The sequence below is a fragment of the Vipera berus genome (genome assembly GCF_964194415.1).
Source record: "Vipera berus genome assembly, chromosome: 6".
Taxonomy (NCBI): domain Eukaryota; kingdom Metazoa; phylum Chordata; class Lepidosauria; order Squamata; family Viperidae; genus Vipera; species Vipera berus.
The window spans coordinates 70,386,227-70,412,052 of NC_138208.1; the positions used below are offsets into that span (position 1 = coordinate 70,386,227).

The 25,826-nt window shown below is 38.4% G+C and overlaps 1 protein-coding gene across 4 annotated transcripts in view; it reads right to left on the reverse strand.

The window, feature by feature from the left end:
* The window catches only part of MYBPC1 (myosin binding protein C1), a 103,115-nt gene that overhangs the window by 35,379 nt on the left and 41,910 nt on the right, over positions 1-25,826 (reverse strand). For all 4 annotated transcript variants that reach the window (XM_081331215.1, XM_081331213.1, XM_081331214.1 and 1 more), the window contains 9 exons: positions 24,084-24,132; positions 19,962-20,018; positions 13,524-13,690; positions 12,729-12,861; positions 9,595-9,719; positions 8,781-8,886; positions 7,567-7,733; positions 5,944-6,106; positions 4,044-4,150 (listed from right to left, as the gene is read on the reverse strand). In XM_081331215.1, coding sequence (XP_081187341.1) covers positions 4,044-4,150; positions 5,944-6,106; positions 7,567-7,733; positions 8,781-8,886; positions 9,595-9,719; positions 12,729-12,861; positions 13,524-13,690; positions 19,962-20,018; positions 24,084-24,132 — 1,074 coding nt within the window. The remainder of the gene's footprint in view (positions 1-4,043; positions 4,151-5,943; positions 6,107-7,566; positions 7,734-8,780; positions 8,887-9,594; positions 9,720-12,728; positions 12,862-13,523; positions 13,691-19,961; positions 20,019-24,083; positions 24,133-25,826) is intronic.

Here is a 25,826-nt window from a genome sequence, read left to right on the forward strand (position 1 = left end):
GCGTGCACCCCGTCTTCCATCGGTCCTTGTTGGTCCCCGAACAACCGGCCTGTCCACTTCGCCAAGCGGAACCTCCCCCATCAGGAACTCGTGATGGAGGCAGCACCCCCGAGTACGAGGTCGCCAGCATCAGGGATTCCCGCTGGCTGAAAGGTCGCTTCCAGTACCTGATCGAGTGGAAAGGGTACGGGCCGGAGGACTTCACATGGGAAGACGCGACCGCCGTTCATGCCCCTGCGTTGGTGACTGCTTTTCACGAACAGTTCCCATCCCGACCGCATCCGGATCGGCAGACCCGAGGGAAGGGCCCTGCGGTGCGGGATAGTGTTGTGACTCAGGGCCAGCCGGTGGGTCCGACAGCCGGGTCCGATGTATCGGAGGACTCAGATGTGGGGGAGGAGGGAAACGAACCGGCTGATGATGATTTGGAGGCTTTGCAGAGTCCTCAGCCGGGGACCTCTTCTCAGCTGTGTGAGCCCGAGAGTGCGGAGGATGATGACCCACAGCTGGCCCTGTTCAAGGACGCCCGACGTAGGAGGCAGACGAGCAGGGACAAACAAAGAAAGACTATGGGACTCCTCGGGAGGAGGCACAGGGAGACCACGCCCTGAGCTCTCTATAAAAGAAGTGTTTGGGGAGGGGCTAGTTGCTGAAAGCAACTTTTTCGTTTGAGAAGACAAGCTCTTGTGTTTTGTTATCTGCATAATTAAACCTTGGCAGAAGCCTTTTAGCCTTGGACGCTTTCCAGACTCGTCTCTTAATTAGGGGTTGGGAGAAGAGGGCTGGTTCAGAACAGTAGCAACCAAAACCATCCCAAAGAAAAAGAAATGCAAGAAAGCAAAATGGCTGTCTGAGGAAGCTTTGCAAATAGCTGAGGAAAGGAGGGAAGCGAAAGGCAAGGGAGAAAAAGAAAGATACGCCCAATTGAGTGCAGAATTCCAGAGAGTAGCTAGAAGAGATAAGAATGCCTTCTTAAATGAACAATGCAAAGAAATAGAAGAAAACAATAGAATAGGGAGGACCAGAGATCTTTTCAAGAAAATTGGAGAGATGAAGGGAACGTTTAATGCAAAAATGGACATGATAAAGGACCAAAATGGCAGGGACCTAACAGAGGCAAAAGAGATTAAGAAGAGGTGATAAAATTACACAGAAGAACTATACAAGAATGAGCTTAACGTCCCTGATAATCACAATGAGGTGGTCACTGACCTTGAGCCAGACATCCTAGAATGTGAAGTGAAGTGGGCCTTAGAAAAGCTGAGCAACAACAAAGCTAGTGGAGATGACAGTATTCCAGCTGAGCTATTCAAAATCTTAAAAGACGATGCGGTAAAAGTGCTACACTCAATTTGCCAGCAAATTTGGAACAGTGGCCACAGGACTGGAAAAGATCAGTTTACATTCCAATTCCAAAGAAAGGCAGTGCCAAAGAATGTTCAAACTATCGCACCATTGCACTCATTTTCCATGCTAGTAAAGTTATGCTTAAAATCCTACAAGCTAGACTCCAGCAGTATGTGAATCGAGAACTACCAGAAGTACAGGCAGGATTTCGAAGAGGCAGAGGAACTAGAGATCAAATTGCCAACGTACGCTGGATCATGGAGAAAGCTAGAGAGTTCCAGAAAAACATCTACTTCTGCTTCATTGGCTATGCTAAAGCCTTTGATTGTGTGGATCATAACAAACTCTGGCAAGTTCTTAAAGAGATGGGCGTACCAGACCATCTTATTTGTCTCTTGAGAAACCTATATGCAGGTCAAGAAGCAACAGTGAGAACTGGACACGGAACCACTGATTGGTTCAAAATTGGGAAAGGAGTTCGGCAAGGCTGTATACTGTCGCCCTGCCTATTTAACTTATAGGGCTTGATGAATCAAAAGTTGGAATTAAGATTGCCGGAAGAAATATAAACAACCTAAGATATGCAGATGATACCACTCTAATGGCAGAAAGTGAAGAAGAACTAAAGAGCCTCTTGTTGCGGGTGAAGAAGGAGAGTGCAAAACATGGGTTGAAACTTAACATTAAGAAAACCAAGATCATGGCATCAGGCCCTCTCAATTCCTGGCAAATAAATGGGGAAGAAATGGAGGTAATGACAGATTTTATTTTCCTGGGCTCCAAGATCACTGCAGATGGGGACTGTAGCCAAGAAATTAAAAGACGCTTGCTCCTCGGGAGGAAAGCCATGGCAATTCTAGACAGCACACTAAAAAGCAGAGATATCACCCTGTCAACAAAAGTGAATATAGTCAAGGCTATGGTCTTCCCAGTTGCAATGTATGGCAGTGAAAGCTGGACCATAAAAAAGGCTGAGCGCCAAAGAATTGGGGCCTTTGAACTGTGGTGCTGGAGAAGACTCCTGCGAGTCCCTTGGACTGCAAGGCGATCAAACCGGTCAGTCCTAGAGGAGATCAACCCTGACTGCTCTTTAGAAGGCCAGATCCTGAAGCTAAAACTCAAATACTTTGGCCACCTAATGAGAAGGAAGGACTCACTGGAGAAGAGCCTAATGCTGGGAAAGATTGAGGGCAATAGAAGAAGGGGACGACAGAGAATGAGGTGGCTGGATGGAGTCACTGAAGCAGTAGGTGTGAGCTTAAATGGACTCCAGAAGATGTTAGAGGACAGGAAGGCCTGAAGGAATGTTGTCCATAGGGTCGCAATGGGTCGGACACGACATCGCAGCTAACAACAACAACAACAACAACAACAACAACAACAACAAGATATCTCTGAGGCATCCTGTGGGAGATAGCTGACCTCTTAACAAATTTTTAAAAAGACAAGTCCAACCAATGACTGAAACTAAAAAGCATAATAAATTGCCACCCGGGCTGGAGTTGAAAGGAAATTAAAAGAAGCAACCAGGTATGTTCTCCTAGGGCGAGAAGCCTGGAAAAGTACATTTACTGCATATGTTCAGCTTTTTTCCCCCTTTCCAAAACTGCCAGAAATAAAAAGGAAAAGGAAAAGTACTTTATCAGGAGAATTGTGTTGTCACTCTGCAAAGACAATTGCATAGCCTCTGTGATATGATGCACTTTGGGAGGCAAAGTATAGCCTTGAGTGATGTGAAGTGAAGCAATGTAACACTTTCACTTCTTTCGCTTTAGAAGGAAGAGAGTATTGCATCATAACAGTGCTTCAAAGAAATCCTTTGCACAAACTTTCATCACGGTGAAGTTTCTTCTTAATAGATATAGTATATTATCTATATGGGGCATGACATTATTAATACTGTGACTTGTGATTATTAGTAACCACATCAATATTTATTTAATGTGATAGCAGTTATGGAAGTGTACAATCCAGACCTTTAATGTTTTCCTCATGATTCATTCCAGTCCAGATCAACATCTACTAGACCATTTCCTACAATATTTAAAACACTATTTTACTGTAGAAATGGCCAACACAATCACTACAAATTATGTAAACGTAAAGGTAAAGGTTCCCCCGCACATGCGTGCTAGTCGTTTCCAACTCTAGGGGCTGGTGCTCATCTCTGTTTTAAAGCCGAAGAGCCAGCGCTTGTCCGAGGACATCTCCATGGACATGTGGCCAACATGACTAGACACCAAAGGCGCACGGAACGCTGTTACCTTCCCACCATAGTGGTCCCTATTTTTCTACTTGCATTTTTATGTGCTTTCGAACTGCTAGGTTGGCAGAAGCTGGATCGAGTAACAGGCACTCACTCTGTTACGCGGCACTCATGATTCGACCTGCCAAACCGCCGACCTTCTGATCGACAAGCTCAGCGTCCTAACCCACTGAGCCACCGTGTCCCACAGAATTCCATAAGGCTGAAATGCAGGAAACAGACTGGAAACCCTGGCTATTGCCTGGGAATTTTGAAGTTGCAATCCTAACACAGCAAGATAGTTCCAAAGCTCAGTTGGCTTTACTAGGTCACTCCAGAACATCCAATGATCAGTCCATTTTAGGAACATCATATCACTTCTGTGCACTTGTCTTATTACCGGTCTATAAGAACATGACAGAGCCAAAAAAGAGAGAAACATAGGAATTACCTATAATATGAACTTTGCAAGGGATGTTGACATTGTAGGCATCTGGAACAAACGTGTATTCACCATCATCCTCCACAAGTGAGCTATCAATAATTAACCGATGGATTCTATTAAAAAAATCAAGATAGGAAACCAAAATAAATATCCTTATTCCTACATGGCCAGATAACTACAAGGGATAGAGGGCCCCACCCTGGAGAAACGGGGTGATGGTGAAAGCAAAAGGACAGTTAAACTGGAAAGATCATCTGCATGATCCTCTCTGAGCTTGATTGTTAATCTAGAAAAAAATAATAGAGGAGACTGTATTCACATAATTGTCTTTCCTCTATTACACTTTCTCACAAGCCTGTTATTAATTTGTGTAGAACCTACAATACATTTTATTGTTGTGAAAAGGTAAGGCAACTGAAAAGCTCAGCTTTTCAAAAGCTTTTTGATCTATGGCAAATTCAGCATATCAAGCATTTCTATTGTGTGCAAATTGCAGTATTAGGTAAGTCCCAAATGAAAAAATGAGCTTGAAATGTATACAGGTACAATGGCACTGAAAAATGTGACTTATGAACGTTTTTCACAGTTACGACCCTTGCAGCATCTCCATGGTCATGTGATCAAAATTCAGGCTCTTGACAACTGGATTATAGTTATATATTACATTCCATTGGTTGCAGTGTCCCGGGGTCATGTAATCACTTTTGCAACCTTCTAACATGCAGAGTCAATGTGGAAGCCCAGTTCATTTAACAACTGGGTTACTAACTTATCAACTGCAGTGATTCACTTAACAACTGTGGCAAGAAAAAGTTGTAAAATGGGCCAAACCTCACTTAACAAATGTCTCACTTAACAACAGAAATTTTGGGCTCAATTGTGCTTGTAAGTTGAGGATTGCCTGTATACATTTTTTAAAAAAATAAGGAGGTATTGCAAAAATTTGCATAGAAACTTTATTTGAATATTGAATCTTGAGTTAAAGAGGGAGCTATATAACATTTTGCAGAAAAAGGATGGTGGTGAAGGGTTTAATAATGTAGTCCTAGATATGTTTAATTAGAAATAAAGCTCAGTGATTTTAATAGTACATATTCCCATGTAAATTGGTCCTTGTATCTATTTATCATTATTACTGCAGCTTTCACAAAATAAATGCACTGGAGCTAAAGATGGGGGAAGAAATTCATTTTGTTCATATTTTATACTGTACAAAAGTACATATATATTCATAAAACAACATACAAAAGTGCTAATATTGACAATTATTTGCAAAACAAAGTTGAAGTAAGCAAAATTGCAAAGAAAATTGCACATATCTGGAGATATGCAGACCAAAATACAGTTTTTAGGATGAATATTATTAAAAAAGGGTTCTCAACCATAATGAACTAAACTTGAGATATTTACAGGAACAAATATCTGAACTTCATATATTTACAAATGGAGCTGCAAAATTCTCTATTTTGGCAACAGAGTTTTCTAATGCTCCCTGGAATCTTCTGATTTTCTCCCAGCTGTTTTGGAGGTTGTTCAACAGGTTCGGGAGGTGATTATTCTGAAGTGGCTCCAGGCATAGTTCAGCCCAACATAGTTTCCCAGATCTGGGGAAGAGCCACACAGAAAACAAGGGACTCTTCCGAGAATGAGCAAGTTGGCACATAGCAGGTGAAAACCGGAATATCAGGGTCATACGAGAACATTCTGTTACTTTTGCACACAAAGAGATTTTTGCCAACTTTATCTGAAGCATAAATGGAATGATTTGGAAGAATAATCATTAGGACAAGCCATATCCCAAAATGATTTCCCCCCCCTGAAATCCTGCTTCAATTTCCCAAATATCTTTGGGAAAATCCACTGTTTTTACTATCATTATTTCTCCTGGTCTAAGTTACAAGCTTACCTTCCTTTGTGATATAATTTGATGCGATCACTGGGCTGGAGCAGCTGCCCGTTTTTGTACCACTTTCCTTCTACATATTCAGAAATCTCACACTTCAAAGAGATCTCTTTGCCGAGCCGGACAGTCTGATCTTCCAGTGGACGCAATATCTTCAGTGGCCTCACTTAAGAAATGAGGAATGAGAGACTGCTAGACTTGTTTTATTATGGGATATTTGTTCAGTGACACCAGACTAGATCACATACTTACACGTCTAGACTATAGCTAGGAACACAGGATGGGCCTGGTGTGTGTGGTGCCCTGCTGGCCACCTCATTCTGAAGTGTCAAAAGTGTCAATTGACAAAAGTGTCGATTGTAAATGTGGACAAAAAGGACTGCATATGCGATGGACACTTGCATAGATTTGGAAATTCTAATATTTATTCCTATATCTAATTTTGAAATCACCCATCTTTCCCACAGAAGGACTTTGGGCAGTGTAGAAATAAGATCTTAGAACCTAAAAATGGTATATAAACTTTAAAAACAGGCAAGCGTGATTAAAATGTTAAAAGTTAGTTAAAAGGCAGAGGGAGGACTTTCAGGATGCTAACCAGCCTCATGGCTGCATTCCCCAGGCAAGGCCGCAGAACTATGTTTTTCACCTTTTCCAAAAGGCCAGGAGGTTTGGGGCCTGTCTCACCTAAGGGAGGGAGAATGAGGACGGGAGCAATGGCAGAGAAAGCTCTCTTCCTGGACCTTACCAGTCAGAATTCTTTAGCTAATATGCATCTACAGCTTACCAACTTTTTAACACGCTGATATGAGATGAGATATTATTCTGTAAATATAAAAAATCCCTTTGATGTAAACATGACCCAGAATATAATATTTATTTGATGTAATAGGTTATCTGCTCTGTCGGGTTATGTTTAAGGCACTGGGCTAGAAAGTGGGAGATCATAGGTTCAAGTCCCACTTTAGCCATGAAAGCCAGTTGTAAGATCTTGGGCCATCATTCTCTCTCAGCTCATCACATCTCACAGTGTTATTGTTGTGGGTAAACTAGGAGGAGGAAGATGTGTTGGATATGGTCACTGCCTTGAGTTATTTGTAGAAATAATAAAGGTGGGATATAATAAATAAAATAAAAATAAAAATAAGGCAGTCTATTTGATAGCACCTTGTCATTAAGCCTTTTAAGTCCAACAGATTGGGGGCTTCCGTATCTCAGGAGGCATGGGATTCCAAAAAATCTTTTTTTTGGGGGGGCAGCCATTGAGAAGTTAAAGGATTAAGTCTCCAATTCCCTTAATGCACCCTCCCTCAGAATCATGGGATAGGCCATACGTGGACAGAAAAGATTCTCCTTAGGTATCTAGGCACCAAGGAATTTAAAAGTAATAATCAATATGTTAAATTGAACTCAGAACCAATGTTGGCCTGCAGTACAAATGTTAGATTATTTAATCTGCTATTGATATGTCAACAGACAGGCCATCACATTTTGGATCAACTAAAGGTACCAACTCATCTTCAAACCAGTCAAAGTTTATCTGTGAGGTGACAAGGGCATGCTAATATATATATATATTTTAAAAAGGATTCCTACTAATAAGCTAGAAATAAAACCTTCACTCACAACCAACGGTCAGTTTGGCAGCTGATTGTCCTCCAGTTGTCATCACTGAGTATGTTGCATTGTCAGCTTTTGTTGCTTCTTCAATAATCAAAGTGTGCTTTTTACCCTCGACTTTAACTTTATATCTTGATTTACTATCAAGGGGCAACTCCACACCATTCTTAAACCTGATGAACAATAACAACATCCCCAAATGATATACATTAACTTCTAAAATGTGATATACATTAACTTACTAAAAAAAGGGCTCAAAATCTTTATTTGATTGAAAAAAGCCATCTTTTAAATGAAACAAAATAAAACAAAAAAAGAAGAAGAAAAGATTGGTATATGAGACAAACAAAAAGGGATAGAAGGAAATCTTCTTGATCAGGTAGGATCAGAATAGATCAGGAAAGTTTTATAAGGTTGCAGAATTTAGCTTAGTTTTGTTTTTTTTAAGGCCAAACACACCACCAGCTATGACTGTGATCAAAGAAAGGCAAGCGGGTAACTGCATGCATATACAAAGTTGCATGGCTTTGACTTATGTAGCACCATCTTACTTTTTTTTTATCCCCTCTGTAGATGCCAGAGAAGAAGTGTGAATTGTCCAGTGCTTGTCCAAGGACGTCTCCGTGGTCATGTGGCCGGCATGACTAGACGCCAAAGGCGCACGGAACGTTGTTACCTTCCCACCGTAGTGGTCCCTATTTTTTTACTTGCATTTTTACGTGCTTTCGAACTGCTAGGTTGGCAGAAGCTGGGATGAGTAACAGGCACTCTTTTACGCGGCACTCGGGATTCAACCCACCAAACTGCCGACCTTCTGATCGACAAGCTCAGTGTCCTAACCCACTGAGCCACCGCGTCCCTTCTTTACTGCTGCATAATTCGATGTGCATTTTGGCTCTTTTGTTCTAGTTTAGAAAACATTAGTCTCAGGACAGTTTCCATCTGTTTTCATTCTGTATCGTATGCTTTTGTGAAAGGTTATCAAGGCCTTGCATTGTCTGTCATCTTTAGTGACTTCCGTTTAGCAAGCATTAAAAAGCCTTTTTATTTTTCAGCAAATGTGTTTGGTTCATAAGGACTGAATTCAGCTAAAGAGTGATAATCAAATTCAGGTAAAAGAAATGGGAGTGAACTTAGGTGTGACTGTCTTGATTAGTTACCACTAGCCTTAGTGAATTCAGGTTTAAACTATTTATGAAAGAATGAGGTAATTGGCCTACCATTTCACATTTGCATCATCTTCAGACACTTCAACTGATAATTCTATTCTGTCACCAATATAACCATTGGTGTCTTCCAGGCCTTTTGTCACTATTATTGGAGGCTCTGAAGGAAGAAAAAAAATCATGAACAAAGGATCACAAAGACTCATTTTTAAAACAAACAAACAAACAAACAAACAAACAAACAAACAAACAAAGAAGCCATCTCTGATATTAGGTGATTTCTCATGCTATAGCTTTCTTTGAATCAGAGAGACCAAGTTCCTCCATACCATCTGGAAAAATGAAGTTCTCAGGAATTTCAGAGGCTGGTCAGGCATTAAATTTTAGGGTTATATATACACTTTGATCCATTTTGCATTGGATTCCAAGATTCCCCTCCACCCACCCATTCAACTGCCAATGGGGGTGGGGTTTTTTATTGTTATTTTAATATTTGTATTTACTGTTTTAGTGGGCATATATTTAATTCTTTTTTAACTTTTGTAACTTTGTATTTTTTATTCTTGCCCTGTTCACCGCCCTGAGTCCTTCGGGAGAAGGGCGGTATATAAATATTATTAAATAAATAAATAAATAAATAATAGTGGAACTCTGCAGAGATATATTGGATCCTCCATCTTTAGATCTTATTGAAAGGTTCCCATTTGTCCACAAAATGAGGGTGATTGTTAAACGGGGATAAAACTGAGTTTAAATTGTCTGTGTTTAATCTGAAATCTAATGCATACGCATTTATTAAATTGAGATTTGACTCTATTAAAGAAATGGAGAGAAGCTTTGAAATAACAATAGTGATTCGTTACTGTACCTCTAACAAACAATTCAGTAGAGCATTTCTCATCTCCAGCTGTGACATGATAACGGGCATCATCTGTCAGCGAGCAGTTATTGATAAATAAGATTCGCTCATTACCTTTGTGTTCAAATATGTATCTATGAGAAAATGGCAGATTAACAAATTTGGAATTATTAGTAATTATTCTTCTACCTTCAGATCCTAAGTGTGTACTTCACTGTAAAGTGATTGATGCAACAGGAGGCATTCAAAAGACTTATCTAATTAGGTCACTGTGTCTGACATGCAGGTTTCTTTTTTAAACTGTAGATAGATAGGCTATGTACAATTATAGTAGCAATTTGGAGGTGGGTATATTTAGCCCTTTCCTTCTTGCTGTAGTCTTGACAACAATGAGGGATTTTCTCCCAAACAAAAATGATTCCCTTGTTCTCTCTTCTCCAGCGGATGTTTTTTGTACTAAATTCCTCCACTTCCACATGTCCGGTGCTTTTTTAGGATTTGGGTCCAAGATTGATACAAAGATAGATTTAACATTTGGCCCTAAAACTTTCTATGGTGTGTGGAAACATGCAGTGCAAATGCAAAGTTCTGAACACAACAGTCACTGAAACCTTAGCTCAGGAAAGATGGAAATAAACGTAACAGGAGCCTAGTTCCATTCCTGCACTCTTGACATATTTTCAAAAGTACAATAATAGCTGGGGCAAAGGAGCCAACATTTCTGGTAGGCCATATGGCTCCTGGGGTACGTAACGGGATATGATGCCTTTCACCTTAAGGTCACTGGTTCACATTTGTTTCAGGTCAATAATGACCAAAGCTCATTGCCATCTTGCAGCTGCTCAATAGTTTGGAGTTGGTGAATTCAGGTTAGTTAGTTCTTAAGAGAAGTCCTGGGCTTTGGAAAAGAAAGCATTGAAAGAGATGCAGACTGTATTTTGTAAGTCAAAACTCTTTCACACTTGGGTCAGAAAGTTAAAGGATTTGGTGGAAGACTATACCTTATGCCACCTTTAAACTAATATTAAACACTGAACTAAAGGGTTCTAGTCACTCAATTTCTCAGAGGTCCTATTAACTAGCTCATCTTGCTTCCTTGCTTCCTTTCTCCTTCTATATTTCATTGCTAATGAACTGTGATGGAGAGAGTTTCCACAAGAACAAGCACCTATTGCAGTGATCCTCACTGAATTTTTAAAGGCAGAGCTAATCTTATTGGTTCAGCAGAATTCACCCCAGCCCAATACCTATGCTGAAAACAATCAACATACCACAGAATATGATGCAAATGTTACAATTCTCTAAAAGCATTTACCATGGAGAGGGAAGAATGCAACATGTAGATTTAGTCTCAAGATAGAGGCAGCCATGATTTAACAGGTTATTGACATGTTTTGCTACTAATCATTTCTCAGTTCTGATGATATGATCAGGGTCATTATTCTCCTACTGGCCATCTGTGATTGCTGCAAGGATACCCTCTCTGTCTGGGCACCCTTGACCAGAACCATTCTTCTTTTGGCAGGAGAAGAATCTGGTTCTTTCTAATCAGGCTCTTCCCTTGCACCAAAGAGCAATTGTTCCTCACTTCTGCCACCCCTGGCAGACTGAGCTGGTGATCCTCGGGCATTGAGGGCTGGCAAAGAAGCACTGGGGGTGGCAGCAGTTTTTAGTTCTAAGTTCACAGAGTTCTTAATTTAGTTTTTTAATGAGTTCTCTGATCACATGAAGCAATCCAAAGGACTATGGAGCTGACAATTAAGGAATTGCTTTTCTGCATTTAAGTTTTTCCCTTTTCTTATCAGCCTCCCAACTCCTAAGAACAAGAGATGTGTGGCAAGAGAAGATAGAGAAATGGAAATCTTGGGAAACTGCTCTTTAGCTGTTGGTTCTCTAATCAACTGGCAGCTAAAGAGCTGCTTCTTCCCACCTTCTCTCACCAGTCTGAGTATGGGATGATGAGAAAGGGGGCATTTTTAATGCATGTCTAATGGTCTTCGGGAAGATCACTAGACATATGTTCAAAACAAGTAAACAATAGCCCAGTTTCAAATATTGCATGTGAGAAGAAGTACTGCAGGATGAAGCTTGGAGGCTCTTTAGCTTCAGCCAATGCAACTCTACCTTACTTTCAAATATCAGATAATTAATTTAAATGTATCCAGAGAAGACCACTGGATATATGTCAATATTCTTCAAACTGACTTGACTTCTCCCTGGTCTAGTGGTGGAAAAGGCTATAAAGTGGCTGCAAGTGTTTATTATATTAATTACATTCAATTATTACTTCACTGGTGTACTAAAAAAAGAGGTGGGATAGATTTTATAGGTGCCTTTGCTTCTTTTGAATTGTATCTTCCTGTTTAATTTTCTTTCTATAGAAACAATGAATAGGTTGCATAGGATTCTCAAATCATTTGTTCAGCCACCAAAGCCCTAGGCACCAGAGATTGTTGACATTAGTTTGCAAACTGTACACTAAATGAGGTAGTTTTCTATAGATTTTCAAGGTAAATGCTTAATACAACCATACTCAAATAAATACACTTCTAATTGCTGCCTGTCCAAACAAACATACAAAAAAGAAATCCCTTACAAAGGTGTCAGTTCTACTTTGCTGCCATGGATCATCTCATTATTGCTCGTTACCCAGATTGGGATAATCTATAATGCTGAGAAAGCAAGTGTAGTGTAGGGAGTCAGAGAGGTGTAGTGCAAAAGGTGCTAACTGTGAGTAGGGAGACCCAAGGTTAGGAGTAAGGAGACCCTTAAGATGGAAGTCAGCTGAGTGACTTTGGACCAGTCCCTCTCTCCAATTCTTAGTCTGGAAAGTTGAGAAAACATCCCAGAAACTAACGATGACAAATCACTTCTATGATATTGCAAAAAACATTTGATGGACCTATCCAGAAAGTCACCAGGAGTCAAAACTGCTTCCAAAACAAAACAAACAGATAAATAAAGCTCAAAACTGCACAGTAAATGAATAAAGTCATGGACCTTGGCCACCACGATTGCTTGTCCCTGGGCCCATATAGTCACAAATCTCTTCTCACTAATGCCCAATAAGCAGCCATGGTTACATCACCAGTAGAATATGAATAAGAAAGATTCTTTATATTTAACTCAATGCACATACTTACTTTCCACTTGGTCGTACTTCTTGGCCATTTTTATACCACTTTAGTTCAACTGTTGGATCAGCCAGCTCCACTGCAAACCTTACTCTACCTCCTTTGTCCACTTGATAAGCAGGATCCAGAATCTTAGAAAAGGCTGTTGAATGAAAAAGATGATGACAACTGGCAGTAAAAAAAAAGAGAGCCTTTGGAAAGTAAAAGTTGATATTTAACTTCACAAAATCTAAATGAGTATTCTAGCTGATTTTTTTTGATGATATTTTATTATAGTAGAGTTTCCAGATCTGAATTGCAGATCTCAAGAGTGAAGCAAATAACATCACCAATATCTTTTTCTCATCTGTATTTTTGCAGCCAGTGCATGCAGCAGCCCTATACTAGGTGAAAATTAATTTCCTTATGAATTAACATTTCCTCCCAAAAACTCAGTCTGGACAGGGACACGGAAAGAAGGACCCTATTTCCCCAGGTTATTGTAATTGTGTATTTTGGAATTTCAGTGCATCTTTCTACATAATTAGTTCCATAGACCTGGCTTGTACTTCCCTTTTATTCTCACATATTCAGAGAAATATGCAAAGGAGAAATTGTTGAGTTTGCATTGACCATGGAGCTGGATACTTAAACTGATAGTGTACATGAAGACCAGCTTTGTTTTATTCAGTAAAAAGAAATTGAGCTGCCTAATTAAATCCAATTCCGTTCTGAAAGCTTTAAAGGAAGATTTTTTTGGGGGGGGGGCGGCAGAGGGGGGTTTCCTGGGGGAAGAAAGATACAACATTCCCAAGCAATTAATACCTGCACTCTTCTTTTCTTCCCTGCGAGTGCGCTTCAGACGTTTCAGCATACCCCTCAGGTCAGTAATTCCATACTGAAATGCAATCTTCTCATAGTCATTGGGATTTGCATTCTTCAGGAGTTCCCACACATCTATTTCTGGCTCTTCCGGTTCCTGTTTAAATTCCCTAATCAGGAACAAAGATTAAAAAAAAAAAACAAAAGAAAGAAGAAAAGGGATGCGGCCCAGATTAATGAGACCTTGTACATTATGAATGTGGCAATTGGAAATCAAATCCAAGGAAGACTATGTCTGAAATGCTTTAGCTAGGCTTACTTAGGTTTAGGAATGGGTTTGAGCTAAAATGTCTGGTTATGTGGTTAAATGTCTTAATAGCAGAAAGGAAGGGAATAGCAGGATACACACTTACCCCATGTCTTCACTGGGAAGCATATTACAGATCTTGAATTAGCCCTTTGAATTGAAATCTATGCATTTTCACAAGAATGAAACTAGAAGTCTGCATTGTGCATTGTCTCAAAACTGTGAGATATACTAGAAATAGGAAATGTCAAAGAGTCTGGGATTAACAACAAATGGATTAATTGGGTCAGGAATTAAGTATGGAAATCTTCCATTAATATTTTAGTCTGAAACTTAATGAGCTGTCATTTACTGACCCACAAAAAGGACATAAGTTAATGATGTCCTTCATTCTAAGAACATCACTATCATGATTAGATTGCTTTCCCCTGCCATTTTAAGATTTTTGCAAGGATGGACTGGTGAAATCAACATGGAAGTCAGACACGTTCAGAAGAATTCTGTCTACTAGCCATAGTTTTTGAGTATCATCAGAAGTGTAATACTGGAGTTCAATGTTTCTATATTTCACGATTACTTTTACCATGGGCCTTTACTGAAATTAACCTGGAATAAAAAGAAAGTGGCCAGTCAAATCTGCTTTGAAATTAACCCCTTTGAAATTAGTTTTCTACAACCTGATTTTTCCAGATGTTTTTCTAGATGTTCCAGAATTCCCAGTCATCATGGAGTCTAACACATCTGAATAACACCAGATTAACAAAAGATGGATTTTAGACTCTTCCTAATTTTTAGTGTGGTGTGATCCTGATATAATTGAAATGTCTTAAAGAAACTGTTCTCAGCTACAATACTTGCACAAAGAAAAATTAACATTCATAATGTTGATCTTACACATTAAAAAAGAGGGGGGTATATTGAGAGCAGAAATGAATTACATTGTGTTGGAATAAACATGTCTCCAAATAAAACTTAATGGAAAAGATTCTTTTTTTAATTACTTCAAGAGATCATTTTGTATTTAAAAGATGGTAACAATGACTGTAGCTGGTATTATCATACCACAATGCAGAAAAACCTTATGTTCTTTTAGTATAACAAACATAGTGAGTGAACATCTCTTGCAATTCTACATGACCACCTTGTCAATATATTGGAAAACTGGAAGCAGCTAGAAAATATTCAGGCAATTAAATTATGGTATTAACATTTATGATAGTGGCTTTATTTACTGCTTATTTGTTTATTACAATTAGAATTAGCTGAGCTTGGCTACTTGATGGAACACTGCAGTATCTTTCCAAAGGTCATATCAGAATATAAGCATGTTGTAGAATTTGCATACATTCAAGAGGATATTTTTTCCCATTCCAATACTCTGGCTGTGCTTTCTAGCTACCAGTGAGCCAGCCACCAGGAATCAGAATGAGGATGTGTCCCTTTATTTTTGTAAATAATAAGATGCATCCTGATTTTCAATCCATGATAATAAAGTGTTTTCCATTTAATTAAAGATGGTGCTTCCATCAGGATTTGTTCTTTAGTTCAGCAAAGAACACCTTGGGGAGATCACAATTTTATTTCATAGATGAAAAGACTGGTTGGGTATATAATAGGATGGATCTTTCATTTGTTCTAGACAATTCTCTAGCAAGTGATGTAGTCCTTTTCACTCTTCTTAAAAAATACTTTGTTAAGCATAGTCTGATTTTTTCCCCTAAAAAACAAAAGTTTTTAGGGAAACAAAACGAGACAATATGTTTAAAATTATTTTAGCCATTTAGATTAAAAAACCACCCTCAAATCAGTAAAACCCTGTCATTAACTATTACATTCATTACAACTAAATTTCTAAACCTACTTAGCTTCTAATATCTATTTTTTTCTCCAGGGAGTCACACACACACACACATACACACACACACACACACACACACACACACACAAACAATTAGATACATAGCCAGCTGCCTTTGAAATTTAGTTGATTACATCACCACTGATAGTTTAATCTAGAATTTGGCCACTATCTGATGCAAGGCAAAGGCTCAGATTTCACAAATGCAGTTATGCATTTGTTCATTGGTCAGGTGGTTGATTATTGACCTAGACAAGACATGTCAAACTCGCGACATCACGTGATGTTGCACAACATATCGGAGCTTTTTCGCCATTGCTGGCAAGGGGTGGGAGTGGTTTCCCAATGACACGTCCGGCCCATGGACCAGCAGTTTGACACCCCTGACCTAGACTATAATGTAATCTGACGTCATGCCAGGTGCAAAAGATCAGGACCACATGCTAAGGTCCAGTTAAGCTGATTTGTTGCTACTCATGCCTATGCACAGGAGTATTCTCAACTAATGGTTAGCAACTGCTAGGAATTAGATATGGAACCACGGAATTCAAGGAGGTTGGACTTGCTTGTGGCTTGTAGGTATTCTACTCCAGCCCCAGATTGTGCCACCCCATCCCTTACATCAATCCATTAATAGGTAGCCCTCAACTTATGTTTAGCATAAGTTCTAAGTTATAATGTCACTGAAAAAAGTGACTTATGATCAAGTTTCGCACTTACGGCTGTTGATCAAAATTTAGACTAACAGCAGCATTGGAGTCATGTGATCACTTTCTCAGCTGACTTCCGACAGGCAAAGTCAATAGGGGAACCTAGATTCAATTAACAACCCTGTGATTGGTCAACAATTGCAGTGATTTGCTTAACAACCATGGTAAAAAAAGGTTGTAAAATCGGATGCCATTCACTTAACAACTACTTTGCTTAACAATGGCAATTCTGGCCCCAATTTTGGTTATAGGTTGAGGAGTACTTGTAACTTGGCTTCTGTTCTTTTGAAATCAGCAGCACTGAATGGTTTTTAACTGACACTGATACTCCACCACTAGCAGCTTAAAACATGCAGAATGTATTGAGTGAACATTCAGAATTTTTCAATCTCTAAAAAAATTGGATACTTTAAAAACCCAGTAAAATAAGTTTAGAAAATTATGAGTACATTTGGCATAAACAGTCATAAAAGTGCTGAAGTTACAAATTGAAAACAGTAGGATATTGACTGATAAATCAATAAAAAAAATCAGACCATGTTTAATAAAACAATTTTAGGAAGTGAGAATAACTGCATCATTTGCTAGAGATTTGTTTAAGGGAAATAATTAGGATAATTGAGCAAAATTCAGTTATGCTTAGACAGGAAGTAGATGCCTATTTCAATGTCCTTCTTGATTGTCAGTATCCTACCCTTGGTGACTGAACTTTCATTTTTAATACTTAAGTGAAGTCCTCAGATTCACTTCAAAGCATGACAACTCTATCAACACAACAATATATTTCTATACATCTATCCTATGCAAATACAGAGACATTTATATTCATATGCAACAAATTAATATGCCCCAAACCATCATTTCACACTATCACAAACTCTAATAAAAGTGTTTTCCATGCATTAAGTTGCATCTTAATAGGAAACCACAAAAGTAAAGCCAAGCATATGAAATACACATATGGGAAGAGAAAGAAAAAATGGAGACCTGGCAGGAATAAATGAAAAAAAAGTTGGCTTAACGTTTTAAATATTATTGGAAAATGGTATCTGCTGTGATTTTGACTCATACGCTACCTATTCCACATGTGTGTTTTTATTTAATTTTATTTAACAGGCAGTGTTAGAATCAGTTTAGGTATACATATACTTGTCGACTTACAACAGTTTTTTAGTAACCGTTCGAAGTTACAACAGCAGTGAAAAATGTATGACTGCTTTTCACAATTACAACTGTTGCAGCATCCTCATGGTCACATGATTAAAATTCAGACGCTTGGCAACTGGCTCATATTTATGATGGTTGCAGTGTCCTGGGGTCATGTAATCACGTTTTGTGACCCTCTGACAGCAATGGGAAAGCCAGACTCACTTAACAACTGTGTTATTAAATTAACAACTTCAGTGATTCACTTAATAACTTTGGCAAAGAAGATCATAAAATGGAGGAAAACTCACTTAAGAACTGTCTTATTTAACCACAGAAATTCTGGGCTCAATTGTGGTCATAACTCAAAGACTACCTGTAGTGGTTAAGGCACTAAGAAAGAAACTGGAAGGCTGTGGGTTCTAATTTTGCTTCAGGTGCAAAGCCAACTGGGTGACCTTGGGCCTGTCATTTTGTCTCAGCCCTAGGAAGGAGGCAGTGGCAAGCCACTTCTGAAATCTTGCCAAGAAAACTGCGGGGACTTATCCAGCCAGTCAACATAAACTTAAAGGACAAAATAAAATAATTCAATTTATCTACCACCCTTTGCCAAGTGACTCCCAATGGCTCACAATACAATAAGAACCGTGGTGGTGCAGTGGTTAGAATGCAGTATTGCAGGCTAACTCTGCTCCCTGCTAGGAGTTTGATTCCTTTGATATTGACCAGCTCAATATTGACTTAACTTCCATCCTTCTGAGGTCAGTAAAATGAGGACCTACATTCTTGGGGGGCAATATGCTGACTCTGTAAACGTCTTAGAGAGGGCTGTAAAGCAGCGGTCTCCAATCTTTCCAGCTTGGTAGCCTGGCCCACTGCGGAGGGGGGGGCATGTGAGTGGCAGTCACACATATATGCACAGCTCCATTTATATGACCCGTACATGCACGCTCCTTCCACTCATGCGAATGGAACTTTGCGCCTGAGCGGAGGGTGCTTGCGCTCACACATGAAGCTCCATTGCACAAGCGGCAGGCACTTGCATTCATGCACAAAGCTCCACTTGTGTGAATGGACACTTGAGCGGAGGGCACTTGTGCCCGCACACAAAGCTCTACTCACACAAGCAGAGGCCTCTTGTGTGCAAAGTTCTATTCATGCAAATGGAGCGTCGCCTGCTCTCGCTTGCCTGTTTCTCCTGTGGCCCAGTTTCCAACAGGCCATGGCCCAGTAGTGGGCTGCAGCCTGGGAGTTGGGGACCCCTACTGTTAAGCACTGTGAAGCAGCATAAAAATCTAAGTGGCATTTCTATTGCTAATCCCATTAGAAAGAAAACAAAAGAAGTGAAGGATCCTCAGTGCTCTCTGAGCTTGGTTGTTTTCTTGCAGACGTTTTATTACCCAAATTAGGCAACATTATAAGTGGGTATAAGGAGTGGGGTTTGTTCTCAGTTTACATTCTGATGGCTTGCCGTGTCAGTGTTGGTGGGGGTGGTCTTAGAAGTTCTTTGGTTAGGCTGTTTGCTGTTGGCTTGTTTGGCAATTCTTTGATTAGGGTATTGTTTATTTTTGGTCTGATGATAATGCTACAAATATTTTCCTTTATTAATAAAATAAATGTGGGAAATTCTATGCACCTTTCACTATGCAGATGGGCAAACTTGAAATGGGATCTCAGTCTTGAACCTTAACTACCGGTACTATTGTTCTTACACTTTTATTGAGCAGAATAGGCTATTGAAAACCAAAACAATATAAAACTGGACACTTGTTTATATTGTTAATCATACTTCAGGATTTTAAGTACAGCTGACAGCTTCTTGGATTATTTTATTTTTTAAAAAATGTTTCCATGTGTCTTCTTTTATAATACCTTCTCAAATTTCAGAGAGATGCTTATGTTTATAGTCACATAATGAAAGCATGTACAGTTAGATAATGCAGTAAAGCATTTTGTAACATTCTAGCAGAAAGCAGGATAAGAAAAGGTTTCATCTGTGGTCTATATGTTTGGAAAATGAATTCTCAAGATCAGTATTATTTATTTTAAAAAATTCCATACCAGGATCATTTGTTTGAATTTCTCATCCCCATGTAGGGGAAAAAAAGCATGCAAGACAAAACACAGAAAAACCTCATCCAGTGTTATACTTTAACTTATCTGAGGTACTTCAATGTTATTATTAAAGCATAATATGGTATCAACTGTAAGAACGAGCACCTAGGGTTAACTCATTTCTTGTCATTGTGCTGACAACTGACTTAAATTTAAGCAAGTGTTGTTCTTTTGAGAACTCGGCTTTTGTAAAATAAAGAAGCTATAACATTTTCTGCATGTATTAACTCTACGCCTGACATTTTCTATGCACGAACTTAACCATTTTGAATAAACATTTGCTCACTTCATTGCTTGGTTCTCACCTACGTTTCAGGAGACCACTAAAGTCAAGTTCTCCTGCATCGTCTTGTCCTTCACCACTGTTATTAATAAACAAACAAACAAACAAAAACAAACAAACAAAAAAAGATCAAGTCTTCATTTAATATGCAGAAAGTCAAACAACAGATATTGCATAGATCCTAGCTGCCCTACCAATGCAATATATATGCAGACACACAAGGAAAAACTATTTATGTCAACACAAACTTGTATTCTTTTTCACAGGATTTGCAATTTCTGAAACAAGCACTTGTGAAACATGAACACAAAGATTTGCATTGCTCCAGGTTATACCTGCTCAGGCAAATTCTTGTCAATAGAATCATAAATTTGCCCCAATTTGTGTTATGTGTTTGTGTAACACAAATGTGTTTTTAAGGTGAGTTAGCACACGGGGCTTTGTTTATTAACAGCTTCCGGTGTGCGTACCTAAAAATACATAAATAAATAAAATAAAGGGCTTGTGCTGAACTCAGCTTTAAGTGTAAATCAAATATTTGCATTGTTATTTGTGCTGTGCAAAACAATGCAAACCTGTATGAAATAAGTTAAATTTCTTTTAGACTAGTTAGCAAGGAGAATCTGAGAATCTGAGATCCTACCCGACACGCACAACGTGTTGCATGATTTTAAAGATGGGAAGTCATAGAGAAAAATAGTTAAAAATAGACAAATGCATGTTTAGAACATATTGAGCATTAACACTATCACTGAAATATTTATTAAATAAGGTTTAATATATTTTGCTTCTCTAAAGATTGCCTTGGCACTGAATTTAACACCTTGAAATCAGTCTTGCTTGCTTATACAATGACTGGGAAAATATGTAAACCCGTGTATGATTAAAAAAAAGGTGGGGAGAGCTGGGTTGTTTGTTTTTTTTGTCTGTGTGTGAATAGGGAATTATCTCTTCCTATTGTATGGCTACAGGAGGAGAAAAGGCCTTGTACTCTTCTCTCTTAAATATATTTATTCAACCTATACATTGAAGATATATTAAGGAAGTTGGATTTGAAAAAGTTGAGTGTGGTTTTAAAACTGGAGGAAGAAACACCAATGATCTCCATTTTGCTAATGACACTAATCGAATAGCAGGAAATGCAAAGGATTGGCAAGCTCTAACAATAAAAATCACAGTGAAAACATAGTACTTAAATTTAAAGAAGACCAAACTAATGACAACATGTACAACAGCCATACTTAGAATTGACAGTGAAGATACTGAAGATACTTCTGCTTTTAGGATCAAACATCAACAGTAAAAGAATAAGCAGTCAAGAAATAAACACAGGCTAGTACTTGGCAGAACAACCCTGAAGACCATGGAAAAGGTATTCAGATGCCAGGATATGTCTACGTCTACAAAGATCAGAATAATGCAGGCAGTGGTACTCCCAGTGACCTTCTATGGAAGTGAAGTTGGACTTTGAAGAAACAGCATAGAAAAAGTGGTGACATTTTTGAGATCGGGTGTTGAAGAAAACTCCTGAGAATACTATGGACAATCCAAAAACAAGCAAATAGATCAACCCAAAGTTCTCACTTGAGGCACAAATGATCAGGCTATTCTACTTTACGTGAAGACTTAGCTCTCTGAAGAAGGCTCTAATGCTAGGAAAGGAAAAGGAAAAGGAAGAGGAAGACCAATGGTAAAGTGGCTGGGTTCAATAACAGCAGCAATGGGGACATCATTGGAAGAAATATAATCAATCAATCAATCAATCAATCAATCAATCAATCAATCACATGGCTAAAACTTCTATTCCTTTGCACTAATGTACTTGCCACCTGCATTTATTCCGATATTTCTGTTTCTTTCTCTTCCACTACATCAATTCCAACATCAAACCTCAAAGTCACCAGAAATAACATTAGATGGAAATCAAATGAAATTGAGTAGATGTGTCTTTTTAAAAAATTGACATCACAATTTGTACTTTCCTGAAACAGAATTTAATATTTCTGCTTATTAAAAAAAATATTAGGAAAATTTACTGTGGTGTTGAGGATGCCATTAGTCATTTTTGCTAGGTATAAAAGCTCTTTCTAAGCTTTATAAAAGCACTCTTTTGCAATTGCATTTCCCTGTTAAAAATGAATGCCAATCAGTCCTTTGAGATTGTCTAGATCAGAAAACAGATTCTACAAGAGAATTGGAATTATGCTTTCTTGAGATAGGCTATATTCAAAAAATGTATACAAGTCTGATTCCATTTTCCCTTCCTTCCCTCTTACATCACAAGGAGTCAGGGAGGAACCAAGCAGAGTCTTTTCTGGATACATAACTTTCTCCTTTCTAGGATTCAAGGCCTGCATCTAAACTTTTTGTTTTTGTAACAGTTTCAGAATATTTCCCCCAAAGTCATCTTTTTGGACCCTTACAATCCTTGTTAGAACCTGAATATTGACAGGAAAAAGAAATAGAGAAGCTTCAAGTTCATGCAGAATTAAATGCTTGAATATGAATCCTTCTGATTGAGTGAAGGAGGAAGGAGATGTTCATGGAGTGGGATAAAATCTAATTGTAGTCAACAAAGGATTCAGCTGCTCAAATGTATTTAATAACAAGGAACCATATAGAGAATGTAATCAGGAATTTTAAGGAAAGTTTATTTTATTCAAATATTCATAGTATTTAGCTCTCCCTTCCTTCCTCTCTGCTCTCTTCCTACCCATCTTTAGTTATAACTTGTATTTAATTGCAATTTTAATGTGATTCTATACATAAAAATATGTCTTCTTTGTGGCAACAGATTTTTAAAAAGTTACTAAGTCTTGTTGAAAGAAAAATCAAGTCCCGTTCCAAGCCCAGAATTAAAAAAAAGATGGTTGACTGCTTAGGAAACAAGGTTCTTGTTTATTGATGAACAGAACCAGCAACAGCATGAAGACTTGAGGCTTCTGCTTGAGGCTATTAAGAAAGACTGGGGCGTTTTTCTGCCTTTGTTAAGTTTTTTTCTCCATTTCTTCTTTGGGGAAATATAATATTCTGCCTCTTTTTAATATTAAGAAGGGCCTTCCAACAGACATGTGGTGCCCTATATGTGGTTCATCTAAGTGGTCTTAAACCATAAAAGGCCATGTCACCTCAGAATCTTAACTGTTTTTTACTTTATATTTAGTCAAGCTCTTTGTAGGGTTAAATCTCATAATCTGTTTTAACTGGTAACAGCTGCTCAGGGTCCCAAGCAAAGTCACTTCTCTCAACTGCTTCTTAAGTGAAGGTGTTAGGAAATGTAAGCTCCACAACTGATTTACACTCTCTGTCACCAGTTCCTTTTTATTTAATATCTCAAAATGATCAGTTCATGTAGGTAAGGCTGGTCAAAGGAACCCATATCACTGCTAATTAGTTGGCAGAAAGAGTTAATTCTCCTTGCCTTCTTGGCTTAGTAGCAATCTGTTTGAATATCTGGCCTCACTGGAGGCCACTGAATTAAGTGAAATACATCAAAGGAAAGGGGATTATAGGACCTTTCTGTATCAGGAGCATCCCCATAAATTTCTCAGGAATTCACTCTAAATCTATAAGAATCATGAAACTTACAATCAGATAATTGCAGAAGGCACTAGTAACATTTTAAAGCTCTGATACATTACCATACTTGCTGTTCGATCTGATCTTGTAGTTCATGTTTTTTCAATTGCTTCGTGAAGAATTGGAAGTTGCTTAGGATGTTGGAGCCGTTCCCATTTCTCAGACAAAAAGCAAACTTCCAGACAAACACACATGCCCATAATTACAAACTTCTTCCTCATCTTCCTTCCTCACAGCATTCCTGCTGCCAAATTGCAGCAGAGAATTTGTGCAGAGTAGCTGGAAGTTGTAGCGATGGAGACTTTATTTTTTCTTTCCAATTTTCCTGCTCCATATGGTGTCTCTCTGCTAGCCTTAGCAATGGAGAAGGAGTGATCACTACCTATAGAGCTAAGGTGACCAGTTTTGGAACAGAAAAGTCAAGTAAAGGGTTTTGTAGGGGACAAATATATTTGCCACTCATTTTAGCTTTGTTTCAACCTACTTCCTGTAAAGGGTGTTCAAAGATAGTGTAATTTGTGCAATGTTTCCAATACCTATTATTTCCAAGATCACTTAAAATTACCTTCTTTTGAATGCAGACCGGATATCTATTGATGGCGTAGATTCTACTTCTAAAAAATAAAATAAAAATAAAATGTTTAATTTTTGAAGTTTCTCAAGTGTTAAACCTGGGCAGAGAATGATTTTGTGATATATGGCATTTATTTGATTTAGAATATGATAAGTTCAACACTGTGTATTGATTACATAGGTGAGTAGAATCCTATTGGCAAGTGACAAAAGGATCCAACTCTCAGCAGAATTATAAACTTTGCAGTGTAATTCATTATTCAGAACAGTTTACCTGAAATTATATTAATAGTAATCAAAAGTAATAAAAGAGATTCTTCATAAAATGAAAGCAATTTTGCAAACCTGAATCTGCAATATAATCAAATATAATAATCAAGGAAATTATGTACAGAAGGGGGTGTGAAGAGAGAGCAAGTCAGAAAAAGAGGATAAATAAGAATGAGTATCAGTGTGGCCCATTGATTAAAGTGCAAGGCTAAGAGTGGAGAGACACAGATTCTAGTCTTCGGTAAGCATAGAAGCCATCCAGGTGATTTGGGGTCAGTTATTCTCTCTCTGCCTTAAAATGGGAAGTTAAAAACAAAACAAAACCACACGCCTGCACTGTGTGATAGAAGCCCATTTAAATCTGCTCTGGAAGACAGAAGAAACCCCTGGAGCAGTTTCTGAAAAGTGCCCAGAGAATTATGCAAGAAATGGATATTTCCCACTCTACTCCAACAAGAATGGGTTCTGCTTATCATGGATTCCATATCCCTCATAGTAATTTTATTTAATTACTTGAATCTATTATAGCAAAGGTAACAGTAGACTAAAAATAGAAGATAAGTTTATATAACCAGTAAATCTAAAATAAATCACAAGTGTTTCTATAAAATGGACATCACTTAAATTCTTCATACTCATTGAAGAAATGATTTTAAAAGTGAGTAAAATATCTGACTAAATTGGTAAGCACAGATTTCAGTTTCACCTTGTGTTGATTAGCCACATAATTAGACAAAGCAATTTACCCTGCAGAAAGCTTACATCTGCCAAGAGGTTGGCTACTTGCCAATCTGTTTCTGAATTGAGCCAGTTTGTCTGGTTAGCTGGCTATCAGCTGCTAGACATTCCATAAACGTGCCCTGATGCCTCGGCAGATTAATGAAGATGCTGAATTTGGTAATCTGGTAGACATATGTTGGTAAAGTGAAGATCTAATGGGTTTGCTGCCAAATTACTGGAAGTCTGTGATATTTGGAAGGCTTGCCTAGATGATCTTGACAGCTGAAACTATATGGTCAGCAATCAGGGTCCAGGACTTGTGGCATTCTGAAGATCTAAATTCTCTGATCTTGGATGGACTCAATTTAATCCATAAATGAATTATATGCTGCAGATTTCCATAGGACAATTTTTTTGTCCCTTCAAGTTAGTGTTGACTCCTGGCAACTGCCTGGAAAAGTCCCTGCAGTTTTCTTGGCATGATTTCAGAAGAGGTTTTCCATTGCCTTCTTCTGAGGGCTGAGAGAGAGAGAGAGTAATTGGCCCAAAGCCACCCAGTTGGTTCCCTGTCCAAAGTATCCCAGTTTCTCGCCTGATGCCTTAACCACTACACCAACCTGGTTCTCTTATAAGACCACTAAGACAGATTTAAGCATGCTAGACAAAAATTAAGCTCTGATCTTCCATCTATGCATAATCTTAAGACTGGGAGTTGAGACTTAAAAATATACCCTAAGAAGATTTT